The sequence below is a fragment of the Manis pentadactyla genome, chromosome 18 (assembly GCF_030020395.1).
Source record: "Manis pentadactyla isolate mManPen7 chromosome 18, mManPen7.hap1, whole genome shotgun sequence".
NCBI lineage: Eukaryota > Metazoa > Chordata > Mammalia > Pholidota > Manidae > Manis > Manis pentadactyla.
Genome location: NC_080036.1, coordinates 15,355,346 through 15,372,578, shown reverse-complemented (window position 1 = coordinate 15,372,578; position 17,233 = coordinate 15,355,346). Strand labels below are relative to the sequence as shown.

General features: G+C 51.4%; 1 protein-coding gene across 5 annotated transcripts in view; it reads left to right on the top strand.

The window, feature by feature from the left end:
- The window catches only part of OTUD7A (OTU deubiquitinase 7A), a 344,700-nt gene that overhangs the window by 312,507 nt on the left and 14,960 nt on the right, over positions 1–17,233 (top strand). For all 5 annotated transcript variants that reach the window (XM_057494657.1, XM_057494658.1, XM_036878692.2 and 2 more), the window contains 2 exons: positions 4,062–4,189; positions 6,264–6,413. In XM_057494657.1, the coding sequence (XP_057350640.1) occupies positions 4,062–4,189; positions 6,264–6,413 (278 nt within the window). The remainder of the gene's footprint in view (positions 1–4,061; positions 4,190–6,263; positions 6,414–17,233) is intronic.

Sequence of the window (17,233 nt, the reverse complement as noted above, 5' to 3'; positions counted from 1 at the left end):
AAGTTTGGGGGACATGCATGGTCTCTTTGGGGTCAAGGAGTTACCTTGGTATTAGTTTTCTTAACAGTAAACATCAACTGTTAAGTGTTTGGGGGATTTGTAAGTGTCTTTTCCCAGAGACAAGATTCTGTTTATAACCCCAGGTCTAACATTTGTGCAGTGAGCTCATGGGAAGATGATGGTAAGCCTGTTGGTAAGATGTGGAAGTGAATTTTCAGGGACAGTTTCACCAGAGCTGCTTTCCAGCAGTAGGCTCAACCGCAGTAACTTACATGTGCATGTCACAGCCCCAAGGTCTCATCCCAGACACGATCCCATGTGCTCCTCCGAGGAGCCTGAGATGTTGCTGAGCCAGCACTCTCAGCCCAACTTCAAGAGAACAGGAACAGACACGGGTGCTCCCAAAGCAGGGGGGCATGGCCATGGTGCTGAGGGGTGAGCACAGAATGAGGATCCACCTGCAGTCAAACCCGATCCCTGAACCCCTCAAGCAAGGAGCTGGAAGTGAGTAGGGAAGGACCTTGTGATTCTCGGGCTGTCCCCAGTGTGGAGCTGAGCCCTCATCTGCTGCAGCTGGTGGGGCGTAAGGTTGCTCTGTTCCAAGCTCTCCTCCATCACCCTCTCCCAGCTGCACCCACCGCCCCCATCTCTGCTGCCCACATCCTGCCATGAGGCCTTCAGCTGTGCATGGCCTCACGTACCTAGCACAAAACCAGGGACAGATATAGACAGATGGATGAATAGATGGGCAGGTGGATAGGTGGGTGGGTGGATGGATGGATAGGTAGGTAGATGGATGGATGAATGGATGGACTGATGGATAAACAGGTGGATGGGTGGACAGATGTTACCTGAGGGCCTCTGTGTTGCCTTTCACCATGCCAGCATATACTAGGTGCTCAGTGAATACGGGCTGGTTTTTCAGTTTGAAGTATAATGGCCCTGCTTTAAATTTTGCATGAGCAGAATTCCATGCTGGTATAATGGAGCCTAGTACTTAGCCTTTGCACTGTTGTTGCTGTGGGACCCCCTTCTGCATTGCTATTGAGGCACCAGGGTTTGTGTGTAAGAAGTGGAGTGAAGGTGTGACCAGGAACCCAGGGCTGAGTGTGCTGCTTGTGATTTCTTCTCAGTGTTAATATCTGACTCATTGACGGCTCATCTCTTTCCGGTGCTGACCTCTCTGTTCACTGGATTAGGGAAAGAGCAGTGCTCCTCATATCTAACCAGGATATTTTTCTCTCTGAGTAGGCAGGTTGTAACTCAGTGCCTCTTCTCTCTATGCTGTTCATGATCTTGTTCAACCATCCACTTGCCTGTGGGTGCTTACTGTATGACGGGTGGGCAAGCAGCCACCAGAAGAACTTGAACTTTGCTTCTCTGGCAACTTCCCTCTCGGAGTGGTTGGACAGGATAATCACTTGGGATATTTACAAATGCACGCTGTGTTTAGGGGCACTGTGTTTACACTTGGCAAATGTGTATCTATTTAAGACATTCTTCTGCCACTTGTCTTCCCTTCCTGAAAAATTCAGCCCTGAAGCCATAAGGTGCAGCAAAACAAGGTGGACATCTGCAGTGGGCGGGTGGGTGGTTGACAGGACACAGAGTACCACAGCCAAGGTGTCAGAACCAGACAGGGTGAAGTGGGCAACTAAGGGGCAGGGGTGGCAACAGAGGTGGGGGGTTGCCTACATACAGAGAGATTGATTGCATAAAGAAATAGTTGAAGGTCAATAGAAACCAGGTTTCTCACTATTGGAGAAGGGAGTTACAAACAGAATTAACTGAATATTAGACTGGAATTGGACATACCAGTAGACCCAAAGTTTCCAATAAAGTAGATAGATAGATGACAGATGAAAATATCTCTGTGCACGTGCATGTGCGCACACGCGCGCGCGCAACACACACACACACACATCTTAGGTCTGTTTACTAAGTGAGCCTAGAACCAACGACATCCTGATAGAAATGATCATACTTTGGCTTCTACACACCATTATCCACTATTAAAAAATAACAGGTCCTTAAAGAAATGACTAAATACAGAGCTAAGGTAGAGAAGGTGCTAGATGAACCTGGACCACCTTCTTGAGCTACAAAGCAAGGAAGAGCTCTGAAAAATGATAGGATATGTCACAAGGACACAGATCCAGCTTGACTGAACCACACTGACCAAATCAGGGAATATCTGCACATCAACATAATCACACTAATGGATTATAACCCAGTGAAGAAAATAGAAACGAGGAACCAGTGGTGATATCAATAAGTGTATAAAGGGTTTGGTGAGGAGTGGAATATGCACATAGATTTGAAATTCCTCCCCACAAAATGCTCAGTAATTACAGAAGGGAGATGAACAGCTCTGCAGGGAAAAGGCTGGAACATGATCCTAACAGAGTGACTCAAGTCAGCATCACCAGGAGTGGGCAGCCTGCAGGCCCCGGCCACCTGTGGACACCTTGAGGAGGATGCAGCCATAACCCAGTCTCATCATATGAGGAAATAGACAAATCCAGAGTAAGGACATTGTACACAATACCAGACCTGTAGTCTTCAAAAAAGTGTGAAGGTCATGAAAGTCAAGGAAATGCTGAGCATGTCCCAGACGGAAGGCATCTACAGAGACACCATAGCTAAAGGCAGCGTGCCATCCTAGGCTGGAGTGTCTGTTGAAAGGCATTAATGGGACAAGTGGCAGACTGTGACTGGGGTCTCATGGTGATGAGATGCATCGGTGTGTTAATGATTAGGCAAATCTCTGATTTCAGCGCCTGTGTTGTAGTTGTGTAGGAGAATGTCCTGTGTATAGAAAATGCACACTGAACCCATCCAGGGTGTTGGGATTTCAGGTGGACACTTTGCTTTCAAATGACTTCCTCCCCACCAAACAAAAACGTTATTTATGCTACATGTGCAAACTTTTTGTGATCTTTCAGTCACTGCCAAATTTTTTTAAGTGAGGTATAATGCATCACCAAAAATATATAAATGAACAAGGAAAGAGAAAAAACAGGTACAATAACCACAGAACTTCCCAGGTGATTAGGATGCCTTCTAGAAGATTCCCAGCGTTTGTTCTAGAAGTCATCAAGCTGTTGGCTCAGGCTGTGAATGCAGAGCAGTTTCCCCAGGCCCCTGACCTGAATTCTCTAGCAGTGCCGCATTTGCTGGCTCTAGGCCCCCTGTCCCAGTCCTCAGCGACCTCCCTGGTTGTCCCCTTGAGCACCCAGGTTTAGGTCCCACTGCCACGTAGGCGTCTTGTCTGGGCTCTGGTAGCACGGATGTGGCAGAGGCCCCATCAAGCGAGAGCTCTGGCTCCCATCTCAATGTGCTCTTCCTCTGGGGTGGCCCATGTGTTGAGGAACACCACGGCTTCAGTCTTCTGCCCAAATTTCTTAAGAGTTCTGAGGAAAAGCACTTCCAATAGCGTGCTCTTTCCCTGAACCTCAGACGTGAGCCAGGGGTGCAGGCTGGGGAGGGTCCGAGTAGCCTGGACTGGGCATTCAGAATCCCACCCTCTCCTCTAGCTCCAAGGACTGACCTCCAGTCAGCCTTCTCGCTGCCCTCTGCCATCCGGAGGAGTATTTCCTAGAAAGCCCCTCAGATCTTGGTAGCAGTGGGCCCACCAGCTGCAGACGTGCCTGGGCGCACCTACGCTTCCATTGGGGAAGGCCGCAACCCCAGCTGCTGGGTGTGGAATGCACCTGAGGGGACGCCTCTGCTCCTCCTGCCCCCACTGTGTCCTTGTCAAGCGCCTCTGCGTAACCAGCCCCAGCGATGACACGTGCCATCAGGGAGGCTTCGTCATAAGGGCAGCCAGTGGCCACACCTGCAGCTTCTCCCCCACTGTTTCATGAGACCGCAGCACAGGATGGGAGTGGGGAGCTGGGACTCTGTGTTCACCATCAGCAGGTGGCTCGGGAGGGAGGTGGCCTCGAATGACCATGCCAGCCAGGGTCCGTTTAGGTGAGATCTGGAGGGAGGTATTCTGCCTCCAGCATCCCCTGTCCTGACTCAGCCCAGTGACGGGCTCGCTCTGCTTTGCCTCCTAGCGTGGACAACGCTGAGGACCCTGTGTACGAGAGTCTAGAAGAATTCCATGTCTTTGTCCTAGCCCACATCTTAAGAAGACCTATCGTTGTCGTAGCAGATACGATGTTGAGGGACTCAGGAGGAGAAGGTAAGTTTACACATAATAAAGCAGATGGTGTTTTCATGACCCAGATGGTGTCACATCCCAGTTAAGGAAGAGACAGCCTTACATAATAAGGCTTGAGCCCCCAGATGGCCGCAGAGCCTTCCTCTGCGTGGACAAAGGTCACATTCTGTCTCCTCTTTTCTCCTTGACTCCACTTGCTCTTCCCAGTGGCAGGAGGGACACTCTTGGCCACCCATCCACCCTGTGTGTCAGCGGCAGGCGGCCAGGGGACGTCTGTCTGCTCAGCCACCAGTCTCCCGCAGCCCCTCTGCAGGTTACATATGTGCTCAAGAGAAAAGAAAACAGAAGAAGACAGAGACCCTGGAGTGCTAGGCAAGGCTGCGGTGGATCTGGGTGACTGTGGTTCTGCCTGCAGGCTGAGGGGCCTGGGAAGGAGGAGAGGACAGGGAGTTGCTTGTCCCCGCCCTCTGGGAGCCAAGCCCCCCGTGGGTGGCCTCTGCACATGTCCACCCCCTCAGCCCTCACCAGGACCTCCCTGCCTTCCAGACAGGAACCTCAAGCTCAAAGAGGCGGCCTGATGTGCCCCAGCCCCTCGGGTGAGGCCTTGGAGGAACTGGGTCAGCCCGGCGCTGAGAGTGCTGGCGTGCTCCTCTTCCTCCCTCCGGCCTTTCTGCTAGAGCTGCCGCAGGGCCGCCTGGGAAAGCCAGGCTCAGGCAGGCGCTCCGAGGCGGAGGGCGGGAGGGGCGAGGACTCCCCCGCAAGCCAGGCCCTTTGGCTGCCTTGCTTTCCCTTCCGCCACTTTGCCAGAAGGTCTTGCTGGGTGCACGCCAGACGGCGCCTTATCACTCCAGTCCAACTTGAATCTGAACCTGAGCCTCAGGCACCATCACGGTTCTTCCAGGGAGTCATACACATCAGGATGAGGCCCTTCCTGCTAAATCACAATTGCCAAAGAGAGTCGTATGGGCCATGGTCATCACGGTGGGCAGGGAGTGGGCGTAGGTCGGTCCTGCCCAGCAACACAGGCCTGCTGCTGAGGCCTGCAGCTCTCCGTGTGCAGAGCCAGGCCCCCTGTGAGGGTCCCTGGGCACACGCTCTGTACCCACCAGACCCTACAGGGCTGGGTCCTGCTTCCTTCCATGCTACCTGTGCTCAGGGGTGTGGACTCACCCCGCCTCTCAGCCCATGGGCAGAACCACAGTCGCCAGTGTAGACAAAGCAAGGGTGGCAGAAGGAATCCTGTGAGTTCATCCAAGACATCCCTGAAGTCTGAAGGTTGCCCCTGTATTGGCTCAAAGAAGCACAGACTCACTGGCTTCAGGGCCAAGAGGCGAGATTCTTTGATTAAAAAGCAGAATCTGTGTCGGCACGTATTCCAGAAGTTACTCTATTTCAGTGATGGTTTAGGCTTTTCTTCCTTCTTTTTGATGAGTGAGGAAATGACCAGGATTGTGTCCCAGGCACTGAAGGGGCCAGTCCCCGTCTCATTTCCCGTCCGACTCACAATTTGGTGCTCGAGTTTTCAGGTCGGCCCTTTCAGACACGATAGAAGAGCTTCTTAAAATACATAACAAGAAAGCTCCTGAGAAGTACAGGTGCTTTATTGAACACAAGCAGAGGAAGAAGTTCATCCAGAAAAACAAGGGCTTCCAGGTGGCCACCAGTGCGTGTCACTGCTGACCAAGGCAATCACCTGGGCAGGTCTCCAGGCAGCAGGCGGAGCACAGCAGAAACTCCTCAGCCCTGTCTCTCTCGCCCCCAGGATGCAGCCTGGTGGGGCACAGGGACGAGCCAGGAGGACTGCCAGGGAGGCAGGAGAGGGTGAGGGGCTCCTAGGGCACACAAAGGACTCTGGGTCTAACGGGCCTGACCCCTGTGCACCAGGCAGGCACCACCCAGCTCACTGCAGTGAGGACACCATGTGCTTCTGCAGGGGTAGGAGGAGGCCCCTGTGCTGCCGGGCAGGGTGCTGACCCCTCTGGCTGCAGGCGGAGATGGCCCCTCTTCCCTGGGCCCCATCACCGCACCCCAGGTGGTGAGGGATGCTGCCCACATTCCCTCTGACCCCACACACCCTCACCCCTTGTGTCCACAGCGTTTGCTCCGATCCCATTCGGAGGGATTTACTTGCCCTTGGAGGTGCCTCCCAACAGATGCCACTGCTCGCCTCTGGTTCTGGCCTACGATCAAGCCCATTTCTCTGCCCTCGTGTCCATGGAGCAGAGAGATCAGCAAAGAGAACAAGGTACGGCTGCTACCTGAGAGACAGTGCATTGCGGTGGCCTTGGGGGCGGGGGGCTTGAAGGGCTCAGGGAGGCAGAACGTGGCTACCCCCCGGGAAGCACACCTGCGCACACTCAGGAATGATGGGGTTTGCACTTATATGGTATATAAATATATATTCATGCATAAATGTTATCATTGAAAACAATGTCAGAGACAAGTTTTAATTAAAAATATGAAGCAATTTAATGATTCCCAGAACCCTTTAATAGCCTTTGCTGTTGCTCCCTTTTACATGTGTGCATTTTTTATGTGAATGTAATTCATCTTAGATGTACATTTTTTTCTAAAAAGTCCCTCTAGAGCAGGAGTCAGCAGACTAGAGCCTGCCCCGTTTCTGTAAATGAAGTTTTACTGGAACACAGCCACACTCATTGACTTGTTATCTACAGCAACTGCTTTTGCATTTCAGTGAGCTGAGCAGCAGCCACAGAGACTGCATGGCCTGCAAAGCCTCAAATATTTATTAACTTGCATTTTATGGAAAAAGTTTGCCAACCTCTGCTCTAGAATAAGCTTTCGAATCGAAAGGTTGATATTCCCTTTCAAACCGTTACAACTAAGTTTCCTACGAGTAGTCATTGCAGTGCTGCAGACAAGCTGGTAAGGCCAGCCCCCTCGGCTGCACGCTGCCCAGTTCCGGGGCACCAGTCAGAGAGACTCTTGCGGACCTGTCTTCATGCAGCCCTTCGTGCAGCCCGGCTGTGGAAATGGTGAGGTTTTATTTCAGACAGCTGCTGTTTCCTCCCGTTACCTGCTGCCCAGCTAAGGGAGGACGGGAATCTCTTCCTGATTTCAGTTGTGTCTGGTTTAGACAGAGGACCGCCCTGGAGGCTGAAGCACACGCAGGACTGCCTAGGTTCGGACGCTTGCCACTGGGTGTGGCCCCGGGAAATGCGTGACTGGGGAGTTCCTAGTGACCAGTCGGGCAGGGCTGTGAGTCTCCGCAGAAAAAGGAGAGCAGGGCCGCTGCCTGCTGTGGTGGGACAGCCTCTGTTCTCCTGTATTACTTACACGTGTATCGCTTTGGCCACAAGGGAAAAAAATGTAGTCATTAAGGCCTGGGGAGCTTTTTTGCCTTTTCTGTTGCCTCCCAGCTTGTTAGCCAGTGCGTTATCAGCTCTCCTCCGTGCCTATCGCAGCCCCCCGGGCAGGAGAGCCAGGGGCTGGCCTCTCCGTCCAGCTTCCCACAGGCTGTCTGTGGTCAGGGGAGGACAAAGAGCCGGGGCCGGCGTCTCTGGTTTCTGAGCAGGGGGTTCGCTGAGCTCCCTGTCAGGCCTTCTGGATGGTTCCGGTGTTTCAAGATGACTGTGCAGGTGCCATTCCACAAAGACAGATGTGGAGGGGCCGACCCTCGGCCCCTCCAAGGGGTGCTGCGGCGTGGGGGTGCTCTCACCTCTGACAGCCCGTTTTTCCCAGAAGTGGGCTCTGGTCCCGGGGCTGGGTCCTGTGCGGCTGGGTCCCGTGCGGCTGGGTGTGGCCCCCGCAGCCCCGCCCTCTGGGGTCCTGCTCAGAGCTGGGCAGCCCCTCCCACTGCCATCTGCGGCCTGGGCTGCACACTGGCCCCCCGCAGGGCAGGCCCTCCCTGCGGCCTTCCGCCGCAGTGCGGCCTGCCAGGGGCTCACACTGGGAGAGAACAGGACGGCTCTTCAGACTCTGAGGCTTTACGTATTGCTGACACATGCCCTGTGCCACCCTTGCCAAGCTCCTAGGTGCTGGTAGGCATGACTCTGCTCTCTGTGCCTCACGGCCTGAAGTCCAGTAACCCTACAGTATTTGTTTACAGGGCTAAGAGTCAGATCCATGAGTGCATGTTAGGTACCTGTTACGCCCAGATTTGGGGACTCCAAGATGACAGTGGCCCTACCTTAGGGCTCCCGCAACCTTTTGGGGGAAGCCAGGCAACCCTGCTAAGCCACAAGTCAGGATGTGTGCCAAGCAGGCATGAGCTCCGTGCAGGAGAGGAGCAGTCATTCCAGTTCGGAAGGACAGGTGGACAGAGAGAGCTAAGAGAGGTGGGTTAGAACCGGTCATGGAGGCTGCATGTGACACCCAGAGGCTGGTACCACGGGACAAAACTTGCCTGAGCAAAGGTGCTGGGCGCCAAGGGAGCGATGCTGGTGTGGCGGAGCAGGTGCATGCAGCAGTGGCGTGGTGCTGGGCATGGAGAGGCTCCGGGGCAGCCGCTCCCTCGGCGCGGCTTGAGGTACAGCACGTGACCTCTCAGCCCGCGCCCTGCCTGTCGGCTGCTGCAGTAAGACCACCTCCCTGGGGCTGAACCCTGTCTCCTTCGCTGCCTTGCTGTCTGTCCCCCCACCCCTCCCCTGTCCTCTTCCCTTTCTTCTCTCCCTTTCCCTCATTTCTGCCCACTTTCTACATTTGGTTAGTTTTCATTTGACAAGTTCAAGGACATGACCACTTAATTATCAAGTGCCCATTGTGGGACAGTCCCTCCATGCACTGAGGTCCCCAGTGGCCTCACTTGCAAGTGCTAGGAAACGGCATTGCCTGTTCCTAAGGAGGGCCTACCCCTGATGCTTAAATGTTGCTGCAAAAATCAACCTAAAAGCCTTAAATAACTCCCTTCCTGGCCACCATTAGTGCCCAGAATCTCCCCAAAAGGACCTGCCTAAGGTCGAGGAACAGAGCTGCTGCCCCGGGAGCTGTCAGCAGAGGAAGCCACCCCCAGGGCTCCTTCAGAGCACCTTCACTCTCATTACAGTTTCAGCCTCATGTTCATAGGATAAGTGCTGCAGCTCCAGGCATCACATCAAATTCCATCACATTTGGCATCATGCCAAATACCTTCTCTTCCTCAAAGTTTGTCTTTTCATTTGGGAGGAAAACCCTCCCCAAGGACTTGTTCTGGCACCCTACTAGCCAAAGCTGAGCTCCACCCTTGCAGTTTCCTGGCTGCAGAGCAGCCCAAGAAGTGAATCCAGTGGAGGGAGCAGATGAGGTGGTTGGGCGGGGTTGAGTGAGCAGGCTCCAAATCAGGGAGGGGGTGTGATGTTCCTGGGCACTTCTATCTGGACTGTCCTCTTTCCCTCACCAGTGATGACCACCTTATCTGTGGAAAGATAAAAGTGCAAAAATGAGTTCTTTACTAACTGGGCCCCCATCTGGAAGTAAACCACGATGGGCCGTTGGGCTCCCAATCCCTTAAAAAGCCATGACGCATGGGGCTGTCAATCCACGCTCCTTAAAATTCCCTTTAAGTGCAGAGAGTTAAGCAGGCTCTTCCCCAGCGCCACTCAGCACCCTTGAATCTCACGGTCAGGGGCCGCCGCGGGTGTGGGGTGGCCCATGCGCCAGCGGTCCTGTCAGTTGCCGGGACCCCCCAGGAGGAAGAGGGATTGCAGTTCTGCTGACAGCCAGTCCTGGCACCAGGTGGCTGACTTGATGGCCTATTCCTGTGTCTTCCACATCTAAATGCTACCTGGTAGTTTCATGTTCAGAGGCTTTCTCTCCTAGAGCCCTGGACCCTCCCAGACAGGAACAAGGCTGTGGACCCACTGCCTTCTGAATCTTCTGAACTAAGAACTTGGCCAGGCCTGGGCTTTTCACTCCCTCCTTACAGAAGGTCTCTGCAGCACTGTGGCTGCTGGCTGTGTTAGACTGTCCCTAAGAGCTGCCCCAGGCCTTTGCTAAAACAGGAAGCTTTTTATAGATACTGAAGTCACCACTCCCACTTCCATCCTTGCCTACAAGGATGCAGCCTAGTGAAAGGAAAGTTAGCGGAGAAACCGTCTTCCTCTTTCCTGGCCCTTCCGTACCAAAACTCTCCCAGGGTTCCTTGGTGCCAATTAGAGCCCCTTCACCTGCAGGGAACCAAAATACAACTCAACTCAGCATGGCTTAGACAACAGAAGTCTAAGTCTAGTCTGGAAGCCGGCAGGCCCCGGGGGGCAAGTTGGAAGCTTGAGGAGTGTTGCAGATGACCAGGCACTTGAATCCCACCCAGCAGCCTCCTCACCTTCTACATGTGGCAAGCCACTGCCACCAACTCCCACATCAAGCAGGTCCTGTTTGCCCCCAGTCTCTCGTGTCCGAATGTGGCTGGATCTGGATGGGAAGTGTATGCAAAGATGCTAGAGCATCTTGTCTTGGAAGAAAACAGGACATGATGAAAGACCACTAGGGTGGTGTCAGAAGGACTCATGAGCTGAGAGGACAAGGCCCCCAAAGGACGAGGGACAATGAGGATCATAACACAATGGTGGAAACATGACAAAGTCAGTTCAAGCATGATTCATAATGATGCTCAAGGAAAGGACCCCTCATCAACTCTGAGAATGCCTGGGGCCATGCATAACTTTGGAAACTGGTAACTTGCAGAAAAGTCTCAGCCCAAATCCTGCAGTTGCTTGTGAACCAGTGAGGGGACCTTTTTCTGATTTGAAGTATCCCAGCTTATCATGGAGGAAGAAGCAATAGGTAAAGGCTAAATTCATTTGTTGAAGGCCTAACCCTTATACCTCAATATGTGACCGTATTTGGAAATGGGGCCTTTAAAGGTGTAATGGAAGTAAACTGAGGTCACTATGGTGGACCCGGATCCAATCTGACTGGTGTCCTTCTAAGACAAGGCAGGTAGGACATAGAGGGAAGACGGTGTGAGGACACAGGGACAAGACGGCACCTGCAGGCCATGGAGGGAGTCCTGAAGAACTGAACCTGCTGACACCAGATCTGGGACTCTAGGGCTATGAGAATGAATTGCTTTTATTTAAGCCACCCAGTCTGTGTCACTTTGCTACAGAGAGAAAACTCATATAGACGGAATGAGAATAACACATTCTTCCAGCCCAAGTGAGTGGATGAGTCTAGACAAAACTCAGCCAAATACCATAAAACATGATCAAAAAATTTTTAAACACATCTTCAGAGTTTAAAGGAACAGCTTTGTTGACTCTCAGATCTCCCGTGCTCTTTCCCCCATCTAAGACCTTGACCCAACCATGACCCATTAAGAGGGCTCTTTCCTCCCAGGCCATCCACCCGGAAAGTAGAACCCAGCTCGGACCTGCCCCCCAACACACACATGCAGACACCCCTGCAGCATGGCCGGCTGGGCGCCCGGGTGGAAGCACTAAGAGGCTGTGAGTGACTCTGCTGGGTTTTCAACCAAACCTGGATCTACCTCCCACTTCTACCAGTCAGATCCGGTGGCATCTGTACTTGAGCTTCCAACTCCAAGTCAGAGCTAGTGAGAAATACACAGTGCAGAGGAAGGCGCCCTGCCACACCTCGCGTTGGCCCTTCCCCTCAGAACCACCACATCCAGGATGACAGCATACCAGAGTTTGAAAGACGGTCCTGACCATCAGCCACCCAGTGCCCAGCTGTGCTCCAGGCAGGAGGGAGTCTCACAGGTCACCTGACCATCCAGGGGCCCACGTGGGGCTGGAATCCAGGTGTCTGGACTCCTACCTGGGACTTCTTCAACATGTCTTTGAGATTTTTTTAAAAAAGAAAATGCCTACTGGAACTTTCATAGCAGGTAGAAGGAGAAATACCTGCTCACTGAAGACACACATGCCTGAGGCCTGCTGCCACTGGGTTCTGCCCTGGGAACGCAGGCCCCCAGCCACAGGTACATGCCACACTGTTACCCTATTTGACTGCCACAATCACAAATGCCTCATATTGTGCTGTCATGTATGAACATTCTCAGGGAGTATTTGTGTGAACAGGACATGGGTCGTGTCCACATAGCCTTCAGTCAGCGCCAAGGAGCCAAGACCAGTGGTTGCAGATGGTCACACCAGAGTTTGCCATTTATTTACTGCAAACAGAGAGACTAAATACACCCAAAATGTGATATTTGCAAAAAAAAAAAAAAAAGTTTTTTGCAAAAAGCAGCTTAAAATTTTATCTCCTGCCACCTAGAAACAACAAAGCACATTTATAAAAATGAGCCATTATGGGGATTTTTTGGTGCCAAACAGAATAAACCAACAGGTCATGAAAGCAGTTTTTAACTGTATTTGATGCACAGCTCATAATTCAATGTGTAGATTTTTTATTATTCCCCAAATCAAATATAATGTAACATTTCATTTCCAATCTAGTTGACAACAAACCTGACTTTTTCTGACAAGATTGGTTTATAAATAAACAGCACCGATCTCTTTTTAAGTAGAAATTGTCTTAACATGTTATAAATACTAAGTATTCCATTTAAATGAATTTTATAATATAATTCTGTCAATATAGTGATCTAAATAAAGTGATCTTGACTCAAAATCACTTTTTTAAATATTTCAATCAAATTGGCCAATCTCATATCTCTCTTGATACAATAATGGAGGAAATATATAATAACTTCCCTGTGAAGGGATATTATAAGAATCAGATAAATTCCTGGTAGCAAGAAGGCTTTAGAAACCAGAAAGTTCCTGTCTCACCTAAGGGGGATTTCAGCCCTAGGCAAGTTCAGTCTGGATTCGTTGAGACCAAATAAAGCAACGGATCATTGTGGGTAAAAGAGTTTATACCAAGCTTTATTCTCGTGATGGCAGGTCAAGTGCTAGAATCACGTCTGCCTTTGGCAAGTTCTCAGTCCCTCTCCATCTCTGCCACCAGGCCTGTCTGCCTCCACGCAACTCCCAGGAGAGCACTGGGCAGCACTCCTTACATAGCAACACAGACAACTATGGGTCACTGCCAACAGGTGTGCAAGCTGTGAGCATTGCACATGCACAGTGGGCAAGTAGATGAGGGTCAGGTGAGGATCCTGGCTACGGTAACTTCCATTTTTCCCTATAGTGCCTAAAAAATGTGAATTACATCCATTTTCTTTACAATTAGTCTCCCTCTCCTTATCTTCTTTCTAAATTTGCCTATTGCTACTGAAAAGTAAAGCTCCATGTGGGAGTGAGAGCACAGCCTTTCCTCAGTCCTGTGGTCTGCAACCAGCCTGTGGGTTCACATTCCTTTGCCGCTCCTCCCAGAGTGCCACAGCCCAGCCCCCTGAGGAGTGGGCCAGTGTCTGCAAAGGCTCCTTGATGCAGGGTAAGAAGAAGAGGAGCTGTTGTGGGAAGCATCCAGACTGTTAGCTCAGACTCCTGTACCCCCCAGGCCTAGGGACTAGACAAAGGCTATCATCTGACATTGCTGGTTCTTGACCCACAGTCCTTGCAAAGGGCCACCAGGTGGCCAGGAACAGTGAGAGGGACTTCAAAGCTATGAAGTTCTGTTCTCAGCATGCAGGTGGCCATGTGTTTGGAGAGCTGAGTCTTGCTGATTAAATGCATAAGGCTGCATTTATCTACCAGACCTCTGCCAGCTGGTTCATGTGCCACCCTGAGGACCATCAGCTCTGAAGCTCAGTTCCAGAGGGATGCCAGCTGCAGTCAACTGTGTGGGAAGAACTGGCTGAGGGTCTTTCACTAGTAATCCTGAGGGTCTGGAGAGGCAAGCGAGCAGGAGTGTGCCGTGGTGCCAGCCTTCCCATGATGCCATGATGAGCACTGCCCCATGTCTCCCCTGAGGGGCGTTGCCCTGGGGCAAGTTCACTCTGGATCCAGTGAGCCCGAATAAGAACAATGCAATGTTAGGGGTAAAAGGGTTTATTCCAAGCCTTATTCTCACGGCAGCAGGTCAAGGACTGGAATCACGTCTGCCTGTGGGGCAGTCTGCATGCAGCAAGCCCATCTCCATCTCTGCCTCTGAGCAGAGTACTGGGTGGAGCTTTTTATGTAGTAACACCAGTAATAATGGCTGATTGCCAATGGGTGTGGAAGCATTAGCCTAGCAGTAAGCCAATTATATCATCAAGTAATTTAGGGTCAGATGAGGATCCTGGCCATAGGATCTTTGATTTTCCCTACAACTGTCCCCTCCTGAGCTTGGCAGCAAGGCAGACACCTGGCTTCCCTGCCTCATGCCTGCCCAAGACATTCATGCTACAGGAAGAGCATCCGCCTCCAGGAACACACCAGCCACTGTCTCCCCTGTCTCCTGAATGGGCCCCAGCCCCCCACGCTGCATGATGTGCAGCTCTCTCCCTTAGGCTGCCCCGGGCTCCTGTGAACCTCCAGGCTACTGATGTGTGCTTCTGGAGCAGGATCATGGCTCTCCACCAATGTCCCTCAGGAGAGGGGAGAGGAGCAAAGCATGGGGCACCTGTTCTGTCCTCCTGGATTTGAGAAGAAAGCTTTTTGGTCCACAATGACAGCCTGATTCTACTTTCTGAGACTATCCTTGTCATCGTCCCCCAGAGCCATGTCTAATGCATGCACCAAGGACTGGGGACTAGGAGCAGGGCCACCCATTTGGATGTGAGTTCAGGATGCAAGGACTGCCCTAGCGGCTGAAATTCACTAGCCTGAAAGTTTCTTTAACAGTACAATTCTCTTAATTCTGGTATTTTTTAGTTTTGTCTGAGTACATTCAGGCTGCTATAACAAGATCCCATAGACTGTGGCTTAAACAACAGAAATTTATTTCTCATAATTCTGGAGATGGGAAGTCCAGGATCAGGGAGCTGGCAGATCCCATGTCTGATGAGAATCCTCTTGCTGCCTTGCAGATGGCTGCCTGCTCATGTACTCAGACGGCAGAGAGAGAAAGAAAGTAAACGTTCTTGTTCCACTTCTCATAAGGACACTAACCCCATTCATGAGGCTAGTGACCTCACGACCGCATCACCCTCAAAGGCCTCACCTCTTAATACCACCACATTGGGAGTTAGGCTCCAACATCCAAAGTTGGGGCAGAGGTTGGGAGGAGCATAAACATTCATTCCATAGCAAGTTTATTCCATAGACTATTCACCAAGCCACAGATCATGCCTGCATGTAAACTTAAATCTGGAGAACTTGTGGTGGCCACCTATGATCTTGGTGCCCTACCCAGCCCATCTCCAGGGGGCCAGTTTTGCCATGAGCACAGGATACCAGCCCCCACTGTCACAGCCCCTTTTATACCTGATGGGAATTGCATGGTAGAGGGCCAGGACCTCGAGCAGACAGGCCGTATCTGCCCCCTCGTTCTCTGCATTCCAACAGGCTGCGGGCTTGCTCCAGGGCTGTGTGTCCACAGAGATAACAGGCAACCTAGGTCTTTGGGACCCGCTCCACAGAGGCACAGACTTTCCTCCCCAGAGCTGTGGTGTTCTCACTTCCTGTCCCCCCTCCCTCTACAGTGCTGTATCTTAGGAACCAGAATCCCCACGAGGAGGATTTGGGCTGCAAGTAAGAAAAAAAATGACCCAAAGAATAAGGAGGTATTTACTCTCATATAATGAGAAATCTGATAGTCAGTTGGTTAATTTGGGGTCCTGACATTGTTAACAAAGGCCCAGGCCTTTCTGTCCAACCCCAGTGCTTACTGCCTTTTGCCCCATAGTTGCCCTTTATTGGTCAGATGACTGTCGTAGCTCCAAGTCTCATATCCTCACACCAAACATGAAGAGGTCAAGGAGACCCTGACCCTTCCTTAGGTTGCTTTTTCCCAGGAATCCTCCTGAAGACTTGCTCTTGTTCATTGAGCAGAGTCTGTTACCGGCTTTGTCTCATAAGTCACAAGCAAGAGGAAAAAGAGTCGACCGTGAATGCCTCATTCACCCACCCTCACTGGAAGGTGAGGTCTGCTAGTGATGGCTGCCTCCCTCTCCCAAGACATTTTTTGAGAGTTTTTCATGATAGCAAAATACCTCTTAGAAGGGGGACTTCTCACACTTTACTTTCCATTTTACCTTTCCCCCCAAAATTCCCTGTACACTATCTCCTTTGATCTTCACAAAACCCTGCAGTTCAGTGAAAGTGGGGCAGAGGGCATTCCCAGTCCTGCGCCTTCTCTTGCCCTGCCCAACACTTCGCACAGTCATGGGGCTGTGGTTCCTTTCTGCTATACCTCCCAGGTTTTTGCCTTGTGATCGGGAGATAGGTTTCAGAGAGACACTGCACCAGCTGAAATTATTGGCACAGTTGTGAATGTGCATAAACCTAGAAGCCCTCAGTGAATCAAAAAGTCAGTTTGTATATGTGTACAGGAGTTATTTTAACTGAAAGCACGCATATACCTTTATTCCTCAGTTGTGTGATGAGTGGGTGAAGGCAGGGACTCTGAAATCCAGCAGCCTGAATTAAAATCCTGGCTTGGTAGCTAAATACCTAGACCACTTTCAAACAGGACATTTAGTACCTCCATTTCCTCTTCTGAAAGCGGGAGAGATTGGCAGTGGTGACTCCACAGGTTGGTAAGGGTCACCTGAGTGGACTCCATGGAGAACGTACACGTAGTAAGCACTAGACACCTTTTGGTTGTTAGGGTTGTTTGTATCTTTCCAGTTGTCTGTTTCTGCAGAAATCATTCCTGTAACACGCCCTCTACCAGTTCCACCTGGAGTTTCTTTCAAATGGAGCAAAGGCATGAGCACATGTGAGTCTCTGCAGTGGCTCTTCCAGGCTTTTGCAGGGATTATTTCCAGTCTTTCTCCACATCTGTGTCACACAGTGGCATACCAGGGCAGGTCAGTGTTTACTCCCAGTCCTGGGGCAGACAATAAAGGGGAGCATTGTCTAAGAGAATTTTAAAACAATAAAACCAACGTAAAGTCAGTCTGCTTTATATCATCACCATGCCCTGCAATTCTAAACAATACTGATGGTAAAAAAAACCACCTCCCTGCTCAGGCAGGCTGTGCCCACTATCTTCCCCCCCCCCCCCGCTTGGTCTGCCAGAGCCTCACACCTACACTTAGTTTGACTTGCCTTCCAAGGGATCCATTTGATTTTGCACAGAAATTACAACTCGCCCTCAAGGGTACTTGAT